General features: G+C 44.4%; 1 protein-coding gene across 3 annotated transcripts in view; it reads left to right on the top strand.

The window, feature by feature from the left end:
• LOC120528206 (zinc finger protein OZF-like) overlaps nt 1–20,085 on the top strand; it is a 30,553-nt gene extending 10,468 nt beyond the window's left edge. For all 3 annotated transcript variants that reach the window (XM_039752291.1, XM_039752292.1, XM_039752294.1), the window contains exon 3: nt 17,960–20,085. In XM_039752291.1, coding sequence (XP_039608225.1) covers nt 17,960–19,137 — 1,178 coding nt within the window. In that variant the 3' untranslated portion in view covers nt 19,138–20,085. The remainder of the gene's footprint in view (nt 1–17,959) is intronic.
• Nucleotides 20,086–22,135: the final 2,050 nt, after the last annotated feature.

The raw sequence follows: 22,135 nt of genomic DNA, 5'->3' as shown, positions 1-22,135 counted from the left end.
CCATGGTCTTACTCAAGGTATGAGTTTCCGTACTCCTTGTTAAGGACACACACATAACACTTGATCTGGTGTGCTCCTGTGGGTTGGAAACTCAAGGGTAAGTTTCACACCAACATTAGATAGATAGATACTTTATTAAACCCAAGGGGAAATTCACAACTCACAAAGAGAACTACAGATGCATGGCATAAGCGAGCAAGTGGTGTGGCAGACAGCGAGCTTAAGGGACTTTCAGATGTCAACTCAAAGTTCTTTTAGAAGAGTTTAAAGCAGGGGTCCCCAACTCCAGGCCTGTAGGGCTGCGGTGGCTGCAGGTTTTCATTCTCACCCTTTTCCTAATCAGTGACCCGTTTTTCAGTGCTAATTAACTTCTTTTCCTTTAATTTTCACAGCCCTGGTTTTAAGGATTCAGTCCTCTAAATTGATTCTTTTCTCCATTAACCGTGGAATTAAGAGTCTACCTTAACCATTCGCACCTCTCCGTCAACGTCTTTTGTCATTTAAATGTGCTGGACACTTTTTACTATTTTTATCAGGATACTGCTGCTGGATTATGTGAATTTTCCCTTGGGATTAATAAAGTATCTATCTATCTATCTATCTATCTATCTATCTATCTATCTATCTATCTATCTGTCTGTCTGTCTGTCTGTCTGTCTGTCTGTCTGTCTGTCTGTCTGTCTGTCTGTCTGTCTGTCTGTCTGTCTGTAGTAGTACTTTAATTAGCATGAGGGCGCTAATTAAGGGAAAAGCAACAAGTAGGAGGTCTAAGTCAAGTCAATTAAAACTGAGGCAAAGGAAGTTCATTAGCAGCACAAAGTGGCCACTAATTAAGAAGATGGCCAGAATGAACAACCTGCAGCCACTGGGGCCCTCGAGGACTGGAGTTCGACACCCGTGGTTTAAGTCCTTCAGGGCTGATGTCGACTTTTGTCAAAAGGAGGAGTTGAAGAAGGTAATCAACTGTAAACTGTTGTAAAGTTTTAGTTGGACTCTCACTGCTAGAAGGAAAGTTAGCCTCATTGGTTTGATTGTTTTCCTGCGCTCGTGTGAGTAGTAAGGCGCAAACAACGGCAAAAATGGCCCTGCCATAATGGCAAGAGATCAAAGCAAATGCATAGAGCAAAATACTCTGTGGACGACGTTTTGCCTATTATTCTCTCTGAACTGGACTAGGACTTGTCAGACTCGGATTTTGATACAAGCGATTGAAAACGAATGTGAGGTTCCAACTTCAGCTGACTGGTCCCCAGCTGATCGTTGTACTGAGCAGGTTCATGTAGGTGACATGCCTACGGTAATGTTCGCCAGGAAGACTGCCACTTAACGATGGCAAGAGGTAGAAACCAGATTGCAATGCACAGCAGCCAGTGAAGACAGCCTGGCAAGCAAGCCTGCCGCACACTCTTGGTAAACTGGCAGCCACATGATGTTGATTTCTGTGTGAAACTATTGCTTTTCAGAAACCGTTTTTTTTTTTCTTGGAAGAAATATTCAGCCCTCAAAGAGTTAAAGGAAGGGACTGGTGAGCTTTGTTGACCATCCAGTGTAGCAGAATCCTGACCCCCGGGGGTCCTGTTTATCAATACGTCGCAAGGACATGAGATGTGAAACTGATCACGCACTTCTGGAACTGACAAAGTGGATCTGAAAGGCGGTCGTATCTTTCGATATACCAAGTCAATCCACATACATGTCAATAAAGGTATTCTTCTCATCTTGGACTGGCTTTTTATGATTTAACTTTTTACCGCTGCCATTCCTTGCGTGCGTGCGTGGGTGGGTGTGTGACATCTGCGGCGCTGCTTGGACTGTCTGCTGTGATGCAGAGTGGTGGCTCTGAGGTTAGGGATCTGCACTGGCAATTGGAAGGTTGCCGGTTCGAAGGGCAGACTTCATTGACGTCTGTCAGACAACAGCGTTGAACAGCAACTTGAAATTGCAATGCGTCAGTCTATTGCATCCGCATTATCTGTGCCAAGAAAACTTGCCATCGCAGAATGATGACAAGAAAGTGGATGCATCAGTAACCGCTGAAATGGCGGTGTTTCACAGCACGCGCGGGCATTGTTTAGAACAAGTGTATCTGTATCTGATGACTGTGCCGCCTACTTCAGTGGAGGCACTGCGTGCTGTCTCAGCGGCTGGCGTAGTCTGGCAGGAAGGTGCACTCTCGCCTGGACGTCTGCACAGTGGACACATCTACGCTCTTCTTACCACAACTAACTAGATACATGTACTTATATGACAGCATGAACTGCTTGTAGATAAGGTCAGTCTTTTATTGGTGTCAACATATTTATGTAGTTATATTAAAAATAAGTGTCGGTCGTTCTAAAACCATTCACATGTGAGATGCCCGTGCACTGTGTCATCCCTGGGAGCCTGGGATTCCCGGATTCCTGGGAATGGATTCCCTAAATACAATGCAATTTGTTTGTTGTATAGCCCAAAATCACACAAGAAGTGCCGCAATCGGCTTTATCAGGCCCTGCCTCTTGACGCCCCCCAGCCTCTAATCTCTAAGAAGACTGGTGGTGATATGGAAGAAACCTTAGGAAGGGCAATTTAGAGATGAAACCCCTTCCCAGGTAGGTTGGACAGACAGTGGGTGTCAAAAAAAAAAAAATGGCAGTCAATACAATACACAGAACAGAACACAAGTCATCCCCGATACAATACAATAGTGCAATAGAAGTAGTACAAGGACAGAGCAGAATTCAACAGTAGATGATATCCCATAATAGGATTTGGATTTGTTTTTAGAGTCCTGGAGACCGCGGCCATCCAGCTGAGAAACAGAATAGGTGGGGGTTACTAACAAATTCTAACTATCATGTTACTTGTGTTTTAGTGCTAATGACTAACAACAGAGATGCAGTCTGTACAGTTAATCAGCAGCTCTAGTCAGGGTGTGCTAAACTGAAGTAGTGAGTCTACAGCCGGGATTTGAAATACAATACAATTTATTTGTTGTATAGCCCAAAATCACTCAAGAAGTGCTGCAGTGGGCTTTATCAGGCCCTGCCTCTTGACGGCCCCCCAGCCTCGACTCTCTAAGAAGACAAGAAAAAAAATGGAAGAAACCTTAGGGAAGGCAATTCAGAGATTAACCCCTTTCCCAGGTAGTTTGGACAGACCATGGATGTAAAAAAAAAATGGCAGTCAATACAACACACAGAACAGAACACAAGTCATCCCTGATACAATACAATAGTGCAATAGTAGTAGTACAAGGACAGAGCAGAATTCAACAGTAGATGATATCCCATAATAGGATTTGGATTTGTTCAGAGTCCTGGAGACCTCGGCCATCCAGCTGAGAAACAGAATTTGATACTAACCCTCACCTATTCGAACTATCATGTTACTTGTGTTTTAGTGCTAATGACTGACAACAGAGATGCAGTCTGTAGAGTTAATCAGCAGCTCTAGTCAGGGTGTGCTAAACTGAAATATTGAGTCTACAGCCCGGATTTGAAATACAATACAATACAATTTATTTGTTGTATAGCCAAAAATCACACAAGAAGTGCTGCAATGGGTTTTATCAGGCCCTGCCTCTTGACAGGCCCCCAGCCTCGACTCTCTAAGAAGAAACCCTTGTAAGGAAAAAATGGAAGAAACCTTAGGAAAGGCAGTTCAGAGAGAGACCCCTTTCCAGGTAGGTTGGGCGTGCAGTGGGTGTCAAAAAAAAAAGGGGGAGGGGTGATCAAAACAATACACAGAAGACAAGTAATCTTCAATACAGTATAACAGTTAAATTAAAAATATTACAAGGACAGAGCAGAATTTAACAGTAGATGATATCCCATAATAGGATTTGGATTTGTTTTTAGAGTCCTGGAGACCGCGGCCATCCAGCTGAGAAACAGAACAGGTGAGGGTTACTAACAAATTCTAACTATCATGTTACTTATGTTTTAGTGCTAATGACTGACCACAGAGATGCAGTGTGTAGAGTTAATCAGCAGCTCTAGTCAGGGTGTGCTGAACTGAAGTAGTGAGTCTTCACCCGGGATCTGAAATACAATACAATTTACTTGTTGTATAGCCCCAAAATTACACAAGAAGTGCTGCAATGGGCTTCATCAGGCCCTGCCTCTTGACAGGCCCCCAGCCTCGACTCTCTAAGAAGACGGGGGAAAAAAATATGGAAGAAACCTTAGGAAAGGCAATTTAGAGATGAAACCCCTTCCCAGGTAGGTTGGACAGACAGTGGGTGTCAAAAAAAAAAAAAATGGCAGTCAATACAATGAACAGAACACAAGTCATCCCTGATACAATACAATAGTGCAACAGTAGTAGTACAAGGACAGAGCAGAATTCAACAGTAGATGATATCCCATAATAGGATTTGGATTTGTTTAGAGTCCTGGAGACCTCGGCCATCCAGCTGAGAAACAGAATTTGATACTAACCCTCACCTATTCGAACTATCATGTTACTTGTGTTTTAGTGCTAATGACTGACAACAGAGATGCAGTCTGTAGAGTTAATCAGCAGCTCTAGTCAGGGTGTGCTAAACTGAAGTAGTGAGTCTACAGCCGGGATTTGAAATACAATACAATACAATTTATTTGTTGTATAGCCAAAAATCACACAAGAAATGCTGCAGTGGGCTTTATCAGGCCCTGCCTCTTGACAGCCCCCAGCCTTGACTCTCTAAGAAGAAACCCTTGTAAGGAAAAAAATGGAAGAAACCTTAGGGGAAAGGCAGTTTGTAGGTAGGTTGTGCGTGCAGTGGGTGTCAAAAAGAAGGGGGTCAATACAATACAGTACAGTACACAGAACAGAACAAATCCTCAAAATAATCGCCAAACTCACGGCTTAGCGAGTACGTGTAGGTGAGGAGTTGTCCGCAACCGTAATTGTTCCCGGGAACTGCTAATTGTCACAACTGATCCACGTCCCTGTGATAAATAGAAGCGCGAGGCGGATAGAGGGAGAACAGGAAAGAAAGGGAGGTTAATGGAGAAGGAAGCAGATAGAGGAAAGCTGGTGCAGGAAGGAGAGCGAGCAGATTCGATGGAGCAAAGGCAGGCAGCTGGGAGGTGAACCCCCTGCAGAGGAGTGTTTGGCCGACACTCGGTGGGGCTGAAGAAAGCGGTCGCTCCAGCTGAGTGATGACGGAGCTGGAGTGACCGGTATTGAAGGCGACTGGCCATCGAAAGGCCGCGGGAGTCATGGAGGCTTTGGGCTGGTTTACCCCCAGCGTGAGCGCCCTTGCCGCTGGGGCAAGAACCCAAGTCTCGGTCCGGATGGAGCCCGACGTAGCCTAGGGATCGGCAGGCAGCTGCACCCACAGGTAGGGCGACTCCCTTGTTGCGTAGCCCGATGGGAGAAGCAGGGGAGCCGGCAGGTAGAAAGAAGGCGGCACCGTGGAAAATTCATAAAAGAATATGTAAACGGAAATCGACTCTGAGCGTAGGAGCCCTGTCACCTTCCAGGAAAGAAGTAGGTACATACATATAATATAAAGAAAAACTCGGGATTAAATCTCTCTCTCTCTCTCTCTCTCTCTCTATATATATATATATATATATAATGTTTTATTTTAACAGACCGGTTAATGCGAGAGATTGTACTGTATTGTGTACATACCCAAGGTCCTAGCTGGAGGATATCTCTGGGCCCACAGTTCTTGAGGCTGATCCTCCAATTAGCTGTGAGCCACCCAACCTCACTGAGATGGCACAGGTGGTGACCCTGCTGAGGGTTTGACCGTCTTTGCTACAATTATGACAACAACATTTATTTCTAGAGTACATTTTCATACAAAAGATGTCGCTGAAAGTACTTTAAAGGATGAAGAGACAGAAAGAGAGAGCGGTTAGGAGCAGGCGCTGATACAGCACATTGCCGCACCCACCGCACGACAAACCAAGTTAGGATCCCAGATTAGGACCCGAGTGCAGCCACGTGACGGGTGACACCTCGGCACCACACTAGTTCAGATGGAGTGATAGATAGATAGATAGATAGATAGATAGATAGATAGAAAAGACTCTATATGATAGATAGATACTTTATTAATCCCAAGGGGATATTCCCATACCCCAGCAGCAGCATACTGATAAAGAACAATATTAAATTAAAGAGTGATAACAATGAAGGTATAAAAAAACAGACAATAACTTTGTATAATGTTAACATTTACCCCCCTGGGGTGGAATTGAAGAGTCGCATAGTGTGGGGTCTCCTCAGTCTGTCAGTGGAGCAGGATGGTGACAGCAGTCTGTCGCTGAAGCTGCTCCTCTGTCTGGAGACGATCCTGTTCAGTGGATTCTCCATGATTGACAGGAGTCTGCTCAGCGCCCGTCGCTCTGCCACAGATTTTAAAATGTCCAGCTCCATGCCTACAATAGAGCCTGCCTTCCTCACCAGTTTGTCCAGGCGTGAGGCGTCCTTCTTCTTTATGCTGCCTCCCCAGCACACCACCGTGTAGAAGAGGGCGCTTACCACAACCGTCTGGTAGAACATCTGCAGCATCTTATTGGAGATGTTGAAGGATGCCAGCCTTCTAATGAAGTTTAGTCGGCTCTGTCCTCTCTTACACAGATCATCAGTATTGGCAGTCCAGTCCAATTTTTCATCCAGCTGCACTCCCAGGTATTTATAGGTCTGCACCCTCTGCAGTCACCTCCGATGATCACGGGGTCCATGAGGGTCCTGGGTCTCCTGAAATCCACCACCAGTTCCTTGGTTTTGCTGGTGTTCAGTTATAGGTGGTTTGAGTCGCACCATTTAACAAAGTCCTTGATTAGGTTCCTATACTCCTCCTCCTGCCCTCTCCTGATGCAGCCTACGATAGCAGTGTCATCGGTGAACTTTTGTACGTGTCAGGACTCCGAGTTGTATTGTAAGTCCGATGTATGTTGGCTGAACAGGACTGGAGAAAGTCCAGTCCCCTGCGGTGCTGCTGACCACAATGTCAGACCTGCAGTTCCTGAGACACACATACTGAGGTCTGTCTGTAAGATGGTCCACGATCCATGCCACCAGGTGTGAATCTACTCCCATCTCTAGCAGCCAAAGAATAATGAGACACAAAACAAGCTGCCACACGACCAGCTCACCTGTGCTCAAGACACAATAGATATCTATCTATCTATCTATCTGAAAATAAAGAAAGGTGAAGGTGGTCTCAGTAACACTGATCTCCCAGGTCACCAAAATGTTTTGATGGTGGTCTTAGGGAAAAAAAAACAGAAAATGAACAGTTCTGGGAATGTCTGCTGTGGCAGAACGAGAGCAGCAACAAGCCATGGAATTAAATGACGAGTTTAATTGGCTTCTCATTAAGAGACTGGTTGGAGTGAAATTGGTTGGAGTTTGAAATCCCAGTTTAGCTGGTCATCTCGTTTCACGTCTCATTTCTGTTTGGCTCTCATTGAATGAAGAAAGGAATCCATTCAGAGGACTGAATCCTCAAAAACAGGGCTATTCAAATGAAGGGAAAAGGAGTTCATTAGCAGTGAAAACTGATTAGGAAAAGGGGGAGAATGAGAACCTCCAGGCCTGGAGTTTGACACCCTTGGTCTACGACTGTGAAAGGAAATGATATTCTATTCAGATTAACTCTTTGATGGCTGAATATTTTTTCCAGTTTTCTGAAAAGCACACAAAGCACTGGTTTCACGTATAAGTCAATATAAAACGTCTTTAGCTGCAGCGGCTGCAGGGGGGGGCAGCTCGGTGACCAGCAGGAATACGCGATGGACCGGCTTGCCTGGCTGGCTTTGCACGGCAGTAGCAGTCACAGTGGGACACAATCAGGTTTGTACCTCTGGTGGTCCTCCCGGGTGAACGTTGGCGTGGGGGGGCATCAGCTCCACAGACACGATCAGGTGATGCTGGCCCCTCACTTTCGTTTTTGATCTCCAGATCACTAGATCAGTGGTGGCTCTGAGGTTAGGGATCTGCGATGGCTCGAATCACGTAAACGCCATTAGGGACTCTGCTCTGTTGGGCCCTTGAGTAAGGAAGGCCCTTAACCTGCAATTGCTGAGCGCTTTGACTAGTGAGAAAAGTGCCATATAAATGCAAACAATGATTATTTAAAGAATTATTACATCAAAATCCGACAACTCAAAGAGTCTGACTTGGCAATATGATACGGAAAACGTCGTCCGCAGAGTATTTTGCTTTGCGCATTCATTCGCTTTGGTCTCTCGCCAGATGTCGATGCCGTTCGAGGGGCTCTTTGCTACTCGCGCACGAGCCGGGAAACCTCGGTCAAATCAACGAAGCTAACGTTAGAGAGAGTCGAGCTAAAACAGACCACACTCGCCGTTTATGAATAGATTACCATCCTCTACCGCTGAATTTCGACAAAAGTCGACATCCGCCCCGAAAAAGTTATTAACCAGACACCAATAACACAAAATTTGAACTTTCTAAGACTTAGAAATTCTTTGCCTAAGTTAGAAGGAAAGTTAGCCCTGCTGATTTTTAACTTCAATTCCCCGCCCGCCCATGAATAGCGAAGAGCAAACAACCTCTAAAACGACATCGACGTCTAGTGAGAGACCAAAGCAAATGTGTAAAGTCAAATATCTCCATAGATCACAGGTGTCGAACTCCAGGCCTGAAAGGGCCGCAGCGGCTACAGGTTTTCATTCTAACCCTTTTCTTAATCAGTGAGCTGTTTTCACTGCTAATTCACGTTTTAATAGCCCTGTTAGAAGGATTCAGTCCTCTGAACTGATTTGTTTCCTCATTGAAATGCAGCCAAACAGAAATGAGACGTGAAACGAGCCAACAGATGACCAGTTAAACTGGGGCTTCAAACTCTAACCAGTTTCTTAATGGGAAGCCAATTCTTGCTGTTAATTAAACTCGCTCTTTAATTCTACGGCTTGTTGCTGCTCTCGTTCTGCCACAGCTGACATTTCCAAAGCTGATGATTTTCTGTTTCTCATAAGAACATCGTCAAAAGTGTTTTGGGCAGTTGAGAGATCAACCTTACTGAGACCTTCACCTGTCTTTATTTTCAGATATTGTGTGATGTGGCGGCTTGTTTTGTGTCTCATTATTGTTTGGCTGCTTATTAAGGAAAAAGAAACAACTAAAGGGCCTGAGTCACGTTAATTAAAAAGAAGTAGCAGCAAAAAGTGGTCACTAATTAAGAAGATGGTTAGAATGAAAAGCTGCAGCCACTGCGGCCCTCCAGGACGGGAGTTTGACACCCCTGCCATAGATTATGATTTGCGTTATCATCGCACGCTGACTTGTCGGACTCCCATTTTGGCGCAAGTGATCTGGAGATTGGAAAAATGAAAGCGAGGTACCAGGATCATCTGACGTTAATGTAGCGGATGCGCCTACGGCACCGCTAGCCCTGGATGGGCTGCCATTTACGATAAAATGTGGCGTCGCCCTGCAACTGCCACCGCTGCCCGCCTGCTTACATAAAGACAGCTAGCCAGCCCGCCCACCGCCCATTTATTTCTGCTGGCCATCGAGCTGCCGCTTACGACGGCAAACGGGTGCCGACAGTAGCCACGGCGCATGGAAACGGACATTTTCAGTCAAATTTTATGTGTTGAAACCATTACTTTTCGGAAAAATTGAGATTTTGGGAAAATTTAATATTCAGCCCCAAATACCTCAAACCCCTGAGGTTGTGGGTTCCAATCCCACTGCTGACACCAGTCAGCAAGTCACTTGACCCGCCTGGGCTGCGATTGGAACAAGAAAAGAAAATGGAACCCATTGGATCAGAAATGTTGCAAGTTGTCTCGGAGAAAAGCAAATGTAATGGGATGCCAGCGTACCCCCCTTCCCTCATATGGCATCCTATGCCCAGATCCTTGTTGTAGGCAGGGGGACCTCCTGCCTCTTTTTCACGTCTTGCTATGGAAAGGATGTTCATTCTACCTGCCCGCTGCCTGCCGTCCATTCCACAAGTCTTGTTACTGCCTCAAAGTTGGCATATAGACCTCTTGGTACCCCCCTGTTGCCAGTTTCCTCCTCTCTTTTCCACCCAGTTTGGAGGGTCAGGGCCTGATCTGGGAAGGAGCACCAAACCCTTTGCAATTCTTGATTAAGGGATTGATGAAGCCTTTGAGATGTTTTTTTGTGCCCGTCCACGATGCAAACAACCCTGGGGCCTCCTGTATAACGCCGTGCGTAGAACTCGCACTATAACATGGCGTAAGCACAAAAGCTGAAATGTGTTTACGCACAGAAAAATCCAGATGCAGGAATCTGTGCGTACTCCAACTTCCACGTTCTTCCGCTACATAAATCCCGATCAGCGTGAAAACTAACGCTCGTGCACGCTTTATGTAACTCCTCCCAGAATTACGCCTCTTTGAATATGCAAATCAATATAAATCGCCCTTAAGCGCAGCCTTCTGTGAAAAGACAATGGGAAAAGCACGGGGAAAATATAAGAATTTCAGCGAATACCAAGTGGAGGCAAAGGAAAAACATACAATTTGTTCAAATAAACCGTGGTATAATCAACAAAAGGAAGTTGATCGAGTGACATAGCGTGTTGGAGAAACTTGAAAGCTCAAGTTCACAAAATCGCACAGTGCCGGAAATAAAAAAGAAGTCACATATCAAAGTTGTCGTGAAAAGAAGAGTTGTAGCCCACTGTCTGAGTGTCATATGAAAGTTTATTAGGGTACAGAGAAAAAAGGCACACGGTGGGGAAAAAACACGAAATGTCAACTTCAATCTCGACATTTCCACTTTAATCACGTAGTTTATTTTGTCATTTAGTAGAACATCATAAACTTCATCTTAAAATCGTTTAATTAACCAGTTTCTCAAATCACATCGTAATTAAAGTAGCACGTTAAATGCTTTGTTTTGTATTTGATCTTCTACTCGTATGTGCTCTGTGTGTGTGAATCACTACTTGCTTCTTAAACTGGCTCTCTTCCTCCAACTGGACACAGAGTCCATTACATTCGTGATATTACAGCTCTCTGAATAACTAAAATACTGAGATGTATACGTGATATCATTTTCATGATGATAGGAGTTAAAGCACGTTATTAAACATGTGTTTCACTTCGATGAAATAATTTATTGCAGCAGTACAATCAGGGGCGACTCTAGGCTTGTGGTGGCACTGGGCAGAGGAAGAATCGGTGGCTCCTTCGCCCGCCCGTCAGTAAGGTAGCTTATCACGGTGGATGGCCACGTCCGTTGCGGACACTGCATAGCCGCCTCGTGCTCAGGACACAAGCATTTAACTTTTGCCGAAATTTGTCGCTGCGTTTTAGCTGTGTTGTTATTTTCTCTTTCTGTTTTATATTCAATATATATTGGCGTAGCCGTCACTGCAGTTCTTGCTTTTCTTTCCCCAAGTAACCGATCGCCACACAATCAGCTCTGTAATAGAAGTTAAGCCATCTGTAAGCTTAGCTGATTCTTCAAAACGTTTAAAGAACATTGAAATATCTTCGTAGTACATGTTTAATTATTCTATCCTTCACGACACTCCCAGTGAAGAATAGAGATTATTTAAATGAAGTTCAAGTTTTATGTGTATAATTTAACAAACATATTTTGCTGCATTTCACCTTAAAAATGATATCGTCATCATATGTAAATACGCGCTTTATAAAGTGGCTCAGGTTGTGAGATATTATAACTGTAGTGCAAGTTTACAGTGAGGTGATTGTACTTATAAGTCAAGACAGTTCTACAAGGAGCAATTGATTGAGTGCATTTAAAGTTCTTGGGATTAAACTGTTTGTGAACCGCGAGGTCCATTACAGGAAAGGCTTTAAAACATTTTGCAGTGGCTGAGACAGCGTGTCCTTGAAGCTGTATACCGATAATTCTCTTTCTGATCAGCTGCTGCTGTGATTCACACTCAGATACAGTGATATAAATACTCCGAGTGGTGCAGTGAGAGGAATATGGAAAAAGATGATCCGCTGTGGCAACTCCTAACGGGAGGAGCTGAAAGAAGAAGAAGAAGAAGAAGAAGAAGTGAGAGTAACAACGCTAAAGCAGTTATGGTATTTGGAATACTATGGCTGTTCCCTGGACCATTATATTGTTACGAGTTAATTACAATCAGATGCATTACACTAATAAACAATATGCGGTTAGTTTCTGTGTATTTATAAAGCCGCGCCAGGAAAATAAAGAGTAACCACACAGGAACAGTAGCACTGCTTTGACGCTGGGTGCCGCCAGTTTGCAAAACCGAGCGGAGAACTTGTGTACGACAAGGCATGAGGTACCGTGGAAAAGTGTGTGGCTTTACGCCAAGTGTAGGTTTTATACATCGCGATTTGAACATGGAAAAGTTCTTACGCAACATTTCTGTGCGTGCGCAATGTTTATACATGAGGCCCCAGGTGGTTGGAGATACAGAGTAACGTCATACCCAGGACTTAGCAATAGCAGATTAAGGGCCCTGCTCAATCGACTAGCAGAGTCACTTTTGGCGTTTACGGGATTCCAACCGGCAACCTTTCCGATATCCAGTGCAGATCCCTCGCCGCCAGGCCACCACTCCACCCTAACGCCAAGCCAGGGTCCAAACTGTTCTCCTGCAGTCTTCAGTTTCAGGCTGGAAAGCACCAGAGTTTGACTATTTTGAAGGGAGATGGTGGTGGTCTTTTTCTGCGCCCTCTTCCAATGGAGCTGTAAATCTTTTCCACGCTGGCCCATAAGACGACAGTTTCACACGCTTTGTTTCCTCCTGGTACAAACAATCAACTAGCCCAAAAACATTGAACGTTTTCAACAGCAAAAAAATATCTAACACCGTAATCTGGGTAGGAATTCGAGGTCTGGTGTCCACTGTTGTTTGGGAAAGATTGTCGTGAGCTTCCTCCAAATCGGCGCAGGTGAGGTAGTTGCACGAGAAACACCTTTCGGCACCAAGAGTTTGTTCAGGAAAACAATAAACGGCAAAGGTGCAGGTTATCACCATCAGGGTTGTGGCGCTTTAGCCCTAAGCACAAAGCGTAGATCGGTGGTCAGTCAGTCATCATGCAACCAACTATATCCTAACACAGGGTCGTGGGGGTCTGCTGGAGCCAATCCCTGCCCACAGCAGGGCACACACACACACCAAGCACACACTAGGGATAATTTAGGATCGCCAATGCATGTCTTTGGACAGTGGGAGGAAACCCACGCAGAGACGGGGAGAACATGCAAACTCCACACAGGGAGGACCCGGGAAGCGAACCACTGGTCTCCTAACTGCATGGCACTGCACCACCATGCCACCCTAGATCAGTTGTGTCCCAACCTTTTTTTTTGGCCATGTCCCACCTAGGCCTCTCTCAAATCATGATGTCCTCCACTGTGACATATACAGTCATATGAAAACGTTTGGGACCCCCTCCTAATTCGTCGGATTTTTGTTTCTCATTGGCTGAGCTTTCAAAGTAGCAACTTCCTTTTAATATCTGACATACCTTATGGACACAGTAGGATTTCAGCAGTGACATGAAGTTTATTGGATTAACAGAAAATCTCAATATGCATCATAACAAAATTAGACAGGTGCATAAATGTGGGCACCCAACAGAGAGATGACATCAATACTCAGTGGAGCCTCCTTTTGCCTCTCGACGCTGTCCTCCTGTAGCCTGTGATGAGTGTCTGGATTCTGGATGGAGGTATTTCTGACCATTCTTCATACAAGATCTCTCCAGTTCAGTTCAATTGCATGGACAGCCTGCTTCAGATCATCCCACAGATTTTTGATGATATTCAAGTCAGTGGACTGTGACGGCCATTGCAGAACATTGTACTTCTCCCTCTGCATGAATGCCTTTGTGTTTTGGGTCATTGTCTTGTTGGACTATCCAACCCCTGCGTAACTTCAACTTTGTGACTGATGCCTGAACATTATCCTGAAGAATTGGTTGATATTGGGTTGAATTCATCGGACCCTCGACTTTAACAAGGGCCCCAGTCCCTGAACTGGCCACACAGCCCCACAGCATGATGGGACCTCCACCAAATTTGACAGTAGGTAGCAGGTATTTGTCTTGCAATGCTGTGTTCTTCTTCCACCATGCAAATCGCTTTTAGTTCTGATCAAATAACTCCATTTTTGTCACATCAGTCCAAAGCACTTTGTTCCTAAATGAATCTGGCTCGTCTAAATGAGCATTTGATACAACAAGCGACTGTTTGTTTGCGTCTTTCTCATCACCCTGCCATACAGATGTTCTGAATTGTAGAACGATGTACAGATACACCATCTGCAGCGAGATGTTCTTGCAGGTCTTTGGAGGTGATCTATGGTTGTCTGTAACCATTCTCACAATCCTGCTCATATGCCGCTCCTGTATTTTTCTTGGCCTGCCAGACCTGCTGGTTTAACATCAACTGTGCCTGTGGCCTTCCATTTCCTGATTCCATTCCTTACACTTGAAACTGACAGTTTAATCCTCCGAGATGGCTTTTTGTAGCCTTCCCCTAAACCAGGAGACTCAACAATCTTTGTTTTCAGATCTTTGGAGAGTTGCTTTGAGGATCCCATGCTGTCTGTCACTCTTCAGAGGAGAGTCAAAGGGAAGGAAGCACAACATGCGACTGACCACCTTAAATACCTTTGACCACTCATGATTGGACACTCCTGTCTATGAAGTTCAAGGCTTGATGAGCTCATCCAACCAATTTGGTGTTGTAAGTAATCAGCATTGAGCAGTGACAGCCATTCAAATCAGCACAATGGCAAGGGGACCCACATTTGTGCACAGCCAGTTTTTCACATTTGATTTCATTTCATAACTAAATACGGCTTCACTAAAAATCTTTGTTCAGAAAACACTGCAGTGCTCAGATGGTCCTAGGAAATGAAAGACAGACCACTGGTATCTTTATTGTTGAGAGGAGAGTCCATTATTATGCAGGCTGAGGGGGGGTCCCAAACTTTTTTATATGGCTGTACCTTATTCTTATTAATTTATTACCTCTTCAAAAAGTGAACTCCTACTCACGTTATGTCAGTCATTTGGACGCAGCAAGCTTACGAAGGACAAAAGAGGGAAAGGATAGTTGAAGTACTGACAAAGAAATCACTAAGAAATTATAAAAAAAAAAATATGAAGTAATATGAAAATACAGTTTTGAAAACCTATAATAAGAAATGTGATATTCGTAAATATAAAATAACTTTAATGACCACTTTTTCTGTAATTTTTTGATTACTTTATATTTTTGTTGTATTGCACAATTTTACAGTCATTGTTACAGTTCTTATTATTTTGATGTTAAAAATGATTTCTAAGTAGGAGAACCAAGCTGGTTGTAAAATCCTAAATAAAAGAGTTCTTTGCCATCCCTTCTATGTTTATATAAATATATTAATGTCCATCCATCCAGTATCCAATCTGCTATATCCTAACTACAGGGTCACGATGGTCTGCTGGAGCCAATCCCAGCCAGCACAGGGCGCAAAGCAGGAAACAAACCCCGGGGCAGGGCACTCACACACCCACACACACTCGGGACAAGTTAGGATCGCCAACGCACTTAACCTGCATGTCTTTGGACTGATGGAGGAAACCCACGTAGAGACGTGCAGACTCCACGCAGGAGGACCCGAGAAGCGAACCCGCAGGTCTCCTAACTGCGAAACAGCAGCGCTACCCTCTGCGCCACCGTGCCGCCCTATATAAATGTCTCTTTTTTTTTTCTGTCATTTTTAACAGTGAATTTCTCTCTTTCATTTTATAAATTGTTTAGCGTATCTAAATTCTTGAATTGCCCCCCCCCCAGTGGGTCTCACGTTGGGAATCACCGCCTTCCTGTCCCACCGAAAATGTGTGCACCCTGATTGGTTTCCGCCCCCAGCGTTCCCCACATGCCGTTCTTTAACAGTGTGTTCTGAGACGGTCGCCGTCACGCACAGGCATTCTTTGAGCAGACGTCGTGAGACTTGGTTTGTTATATTTGTCCTGTTGCTTGTACCTGACCGGCGCGATCGACGAGCCCCTTGTGTTATCGTGGCCTGTCCGCAGCACAAGGCTTAGTGTCTTCCACATTTCCCTAACAGTTGCTGAATTGTGAAAACTGCTTGGGACGCTAACGTCTTTCTTATCCTTTTCCGAGATCGCAATCATTTTTCAGCAGGCTGCAGCCGGACACGTCCACGCGACCGGAGTTACCAGAACATATCGCGGCAGGGGTGTCGTATGCGGCCGTTTTCCTTTGAAATAAAATCTCAGGCAGTTCAGTTGAGTTCTAGAAAAGTAACCATTGATCTACAGTATAACCTCAAGCATTTGACGGGACAGATGACGTCACGACAGCCATTTGGTGTCTCTCATGCCGGTTTAAAGTATTAATGCAGAAAACCTAACAATGAAATACGCAAAATGTTGCAATTCTCTTACCAAACAGAGTAAGAAAAAATGAATTTGCACAGACGTTGGGTCAAAGTGACTCCGTTCAGGCTCTTGAGGGTAAAAATCTGTCCACGATTTAAATTTCATAATAGACCAGAATCCCGTCGATGATTTTAAAAATTCTAAACATCCATGCCGGGCCTGCGGGCCGCCTTTTAGTTTTAACTTTACAGATAACCATTTAAGTAGCCATCGATTTTTACTGTATACAACTAACTTTCAAGGTGAAAAATTGACTACGTGGCCGTCACCAGACAATAATAAAGTGGCAAGAATCCCTAAGATATTACAAAAAAAACGCAGCTAAATTACTAAGTAAACGGTGTAACGTAAAATTAATAGCGTTAACTTGAAATCTTCGGTTAACAATACACAGACAATGACGTTATAGTTTCGTCACAGCGCAAAAAACAAACGTTATAATAAGTAGCGCTGTGTCTAGGCGACCAAAAGTCGGACTCCAAATTTCATTCTAAGAATTATTTTGAGGTTAATATAGCAAAAGGAAAACTGTTCAGCTTCCGGAAAATTCTCGTCTGTTTTCATCTGGGCCTAATGCTGCAGCATCGATAGCACCCACCTCAATCCGGCCCTGGGTCCTGAGAGTTGTTCAGACTTACCATTGTAAAGAAGATCATTACAAGTTATCCCAGGTAAGAGTTTCACACAGAAACACAGTTAACATTAAGAAGGTTTCAAATCACAGATGTTCAATCTAACAATTATCGAGCTCTCCTGCAGATAACACGCTTTCCTCTGTTTTTTGAGGCGTGATGGGCTTGTCAGCATTTCTTAAAAATCACGAGTGCACACAAAATTATGGATTGCCTCAGTCCCGCTTTGTGCTAGTGTGACGGTCCTGCTCTCCCTCTTCTTGTTTTGGGAGCCAATTGAACCCAACTGACCTGTTGGTAATGTCACCGGATGAGCTGTGCAATGAGGACAAATCACACTTGGAGCAAGGGGAAGGTGGAAAGTGTGCCCAGTGCTTTTATTATAACAAAACTAAACCAAAGCAGTGTCCAATTAAAGTGTAGTGCACAAATACTCGAGAAAAAAAAAACAGTACTGGAAAAAGTGGAGGCTAAAATCCCAATAAATAATTCCGTAAAATAAAATGAGGTTAAAATACTGGCTGGAAGCTGTCCTTTTATTTTAAAAAAGCCCTGGTGCCTTCTCTTTTTAACTGCTTCTCCCATACGGGCCTTGCAACTGGGGAGTAGCCCTATCCGCAGGTGCAGCCGACTCTCCTCCTGATCCGATGCCCCGGTTCCCCCAACGGCCAGGCTGCTCAAGCTGGAGCTCAACCTTTCAGACTCCTGCTGCCTTCTTGGCCTTACGCGGCGAGCCGTCTATGATCCTGGTCACTCCTGCTCCTCTGAAAAGCTCAACCGGAGTGTCCCAATCCGGGTGTTGGCCTAACACCCTGTGAGCTCCTGCTCCTTACTCAGCCAAGTCTCAGTTTCTTAAGTGCTCTTCATGGAATAGTCCCAGGAATGGAATGAAAGAGTGAGGTAGAAACACCAACCCTTGCTCCTCCTAGCTCATTTTTTTTTTTTTTTTTATCAATTACAAAGCGTGTAACCAAACTCTTTGTATCATTGCAGATTTCAAAGAGAACGGCAGCTTCTCCCCATCTTCGCTTCCTCAGCCCTCTCTTGAGTGCCGACTGCAACACAAACGGGACAAGGAAAAGATGAAAAAAGCAACAAGAGGATCAGAGAATTTGACGGCAACCTCTTTCCAGTGCAACTCTCTTCCTGTGAGAGAAACCGTCAACCCTGACCAACATCATGGGTATTACACGGATTTCAAGTTGATCCGAACAAAACCAAAGCCGTTTTGCTGTTCTGACTGTGGCAAAGAATTCCTCCATAAGAGCAGACTTGAGACACACGTCAGAATTCATACTGGAGAAAAACCTCATTCCTGCTCCGTATGTGGCAAACGATTTTCCCATAGCTGCAGTCTCCAAACACATACTAGAATCCACACTGGAGAAAAACCCTATGGCTGTGTTGATTGTGGGAAAAGATTCATTGATAGTGGCCGTCTGCAGAACCACAGAAGAATTCATACTGGCGAAAAGCCATATTACTGTCCTGAATGTGGCAAACGATTCTCTAAACGTAGCTATCTTCAGTGCCACACAAGAATTCATACTGGCGAGAAGCCGTATGTCTGTTCTGAATGTGGCAAACAGTTCAGTATCTGTAGTAATCTTCTGAGTCACAAAAGAATTCATACAGGAGAGAAGCCATATTGCTGTTCAGAGTGCGGAAAGCAGTTTACTGTCAGTAGCAATCTTCAGCAGCACATGAAAATTCATTCTGGAGGAGAAATTAATCCCAGAGAGAAGCTATATTGTTGTTCTGAATGTGGAAAAAGATTTTCTGGGGCTAGCGCTCTTAAGAGTCACAAAAGAATTCATACAGGAGAGAAGCCATATGGCTGTCCTGAATGTGGCAAACGCTTCACCAGCAGTAGTAGCCTTTGGCAGCACACACGGATTCATACCGGAGAGAAGCCATATGGCTGTCCTGAGTGTGGCAGAAGATTCACCCAAAGTGGCAAACTTCAGGCACACATAAGAATTCATACCGGAGAAAAACCTCATAGCTGCCCTGAATGTGACAAGAGATTTTCTGACAGCAGCAGCCTCCAAAGACATAAAAGAACCCACACTCAACAAAAGCCCTATGATAGTTCTGAATGTGAAAAAACATATGTGGACAGTAGCCCCGTTCAGAGCCACACAGTGATTCATACTGGAGAGAAGCCATAATGCTCTCCTTAATGTGGCAAACGATTCTCCCAACATAGAAAATAAGTCACACTGTGTTCCCCTAACAGTAGCCATCGCAGTCATTTAAGAACTCGCACAGAAGACAAACCTTATCGCTGTGGTCAACGTGGTAAAGGATTCTCACTTTGAAGTAATGACCGCAGGGAAGCTTTATTGTTTAACTGAGTGTGGTTAACAGTTCACACTGGAGAATGCCGCAGGAATAATAATAATAATAATAATAATTCATTTTATTTATATAGCAACTTTTCCATGCTCAAGGTCGAAGATAGGAGAAGAATGAAAGAATGGGGGGATGACTGAAATGTCATACTCCTCTAACTGCTCAGGTCTTGATAAGTTCCTTCACCCAGAGGGCTATGTTGTACAAGTCATCCAAGCAAATATACTTTTCCAGTATGAGAAGGGCCTAAAAAAGTCCTCCTTACTGACACACACATCTCCCAGGATAAAATGGTCCCCATGGGCGGCCTCAGTGCAGTGGTAGTGATATTGTGACATCTTCAAATGAAAGACGAAGGCCACCAACGTGGTGGCAGATGAACAGTGTGGCAGTGGAGACCAGAAAAGTGCAACTTTAGCTCAAATGTAAGAGAACTGGGCACATTCCAGCAGTCGACTGAAGTTACAGAGGAGAAAGAATTCCAGAAAAAGATATGCCAGGTGGGCTCACAGAAAACCAGTCCTGGCCTCCAAATTCACTGAGGGAACTGATGCAAACTTAAAATCTCTAATTGAAATAACTTTAGTAAGATGGCAAATAAATGAAGATAAATGAGAATGTCATCAAGAAACAGCAAAAGAAATAATAGTGAAAAAAGGCACAGTTGTAAGCCATGAGTATAGAACTGGCAGAGAGAAGAAGAAAAGAGGAAAACCTCATATAGGGTGGCATCACTCTTTAATTTAATATTGTTTTTTTTTTTTTTTATTATTAGTATGTTGCTGCTGGAGTATGTGAATTTCCCCTTGGGATTGATTATCTATCTATCTGTCTATCTGTCTGTCTGTCTGTCGCCCTGCCCTGCCCTGCCCCCTGCCCTGTCCGCTGTACCCACCTGCTGGTTTATCTGAACTTGTGCTCTAAATTACTTTGAAATTGCTTTCTATCTATCAGTGCCTTTCATATCTATCTGTCTGTCTATCTTACCTGCCCTTATATGAACCTGTGCTCTAAATTACTTTGAAATGACTCTGATTTTCTCTCTCTCAACATGAAAGCATCAGCAGCCAAATGTGAGGGAAAACAAACAAACAAAACAAAAAAAAAAAAATCAGAAACACCCAAATATGAGCAGACACACTCGGAAAATGATTATCTCTCAGAAGTCCTGAAAAGTAATTGATTCTCAAATTAAAGGTGGACATCCATCCATCCATCCATTATCCAACCCGCTATATCCTAACTACAGGTTCACGAAGGTCACGGGGTCTGCTGGAGCCAATCCCAGCCAACACCAGGGCGCAAGGCAGGAAACAAACCCCGGGCAGGGCGCCAGCCCACTGCAGGGCACACACTAGGGACAATTTAGGATCGCCAGTTCACCTGACCTGCATGTCTTTGGACCATGGGAGGAAATCGGAGTGCCATGCCACTGGCGCCACCGTGCCGCCCTTAAAGGTGGACATTTTGGAGGAATTCATAATGGAATTCATACTGACCTCAATTTCTCAATTAGTGGCCTCTCTGTATTAAGGGCCAGTGAGGCACAAGCCTCAGAATTCCACCAGATGGCACTGTTTTGTTTAAGAAGCTATTGAAATTTTCACAGCAAACATAACTAAGCCTCTTAATAATTCTAATGAAAGAAAAGACTGGAATGTTTTGTCTGGCTGGCTCAGTTCCCCAAGTAAATGTGCTAAAAGTACCAGGGAATTTCTGGAGAAAACACTGGCTAAACTCTCCCTTTACGAAAGCGGATTTGGCGTAAGATCTTAAAAAGTGCGTCAGGCAAAGTCTGCCGCAGACGCAGGGTGACTGAGCCTGTTGGGAGAGCACTGTTGGACACCTCATCCAAAAACTCGCACAAGCACCTCATAACAGCAAGTGACGAGGGCTGAGGAGCTGACGTGGAGTTCGGTGTCCTACTTCTGTAGTGTCGGGTCAATGGGACAAGGTTCTGGTGGAGAGGTAGAGGGATGGCGATCCATTTTAAAGAAAAGCACAGACTTACAAGCGACAGAAGAAATTTGGCTTTGGATCATCATTTTTTTGCAGCATCGAGCAATTGGTATTAAAAATTATTGTCCACGTCCAAGTCTTTAACGGATTTAACTCCTTTACGGTTTCATGTCATAAATGTTGCATCCCCTTCACAATGGGAGATCATCAATCGGTGAAAGCACCGCTATCGGGTTCAGGTTGGGCGCATGTGCTGACTGTACAGCGCATTGCCGCACCCAGCACACGGTGAACCATCCGGATTGAGACCCGAGTGGGTGGCAGCACCGCCCTGGAACAATGCGACTTTTTATTTTTATGGTGGCTGGAGTGCCAATCCTGCCACCCGCCCCCCCCAGTTTTCCCTCTAAGATGGAGGACTTGCTTGCTATAGACTGGCGCAATTCTTAAGAGACTTGATGGACAAGAAGATAAACGGAAGTGTTGTGTCTGTGAAGAAGCAGTGTGGCTTACTTGAGAGGGAGCAGCGACACAGTCTGTGCCAACTCTGCTTTAAGACAGACAGACAGTCAGACAGGCCGGCCGGCCGGAGGGGTTTTAAGTCATCGACACAAGTTGGGACACCTGTGCAAATTGTTTTGCTTCAGTTGCTGCAGAACTTCTGGAGGTTGTCATCGATTAGTTGCTTCCTGAAGAAGGTCCATTTGTAATATTCTGGTTTTTAATCCGGTTGTTGCTAACCTAAACTTTAAATGTAAACCTCCTTCCAGTTTACTGCTTACCTTTGTACCATTTTTAGGCCATTCATTGCATTTCAGTTGTTGACATTTGAAGAGCAACTGGGGGGAAAAAAGT

The sequence above is a fragment of the Polypterus senegalus genome, chromosome 4 (assembly GCF_016835505.1).
Source record: "Polypterus senegalus isolate Bchr_013 chromosome 4, ASM1683550v1, whole genome shotgun sequence".
NCBI lineage: Eukaryota > Metazoa > Chordata > Cladistia > Polypteriformes > Polypteridae > Polypterus > Polypterus senegalus.
Note: the sequence above shows the minus strand (reverse complement) of the source record. Positions and strands in the feature narration are given on the sequence as shown.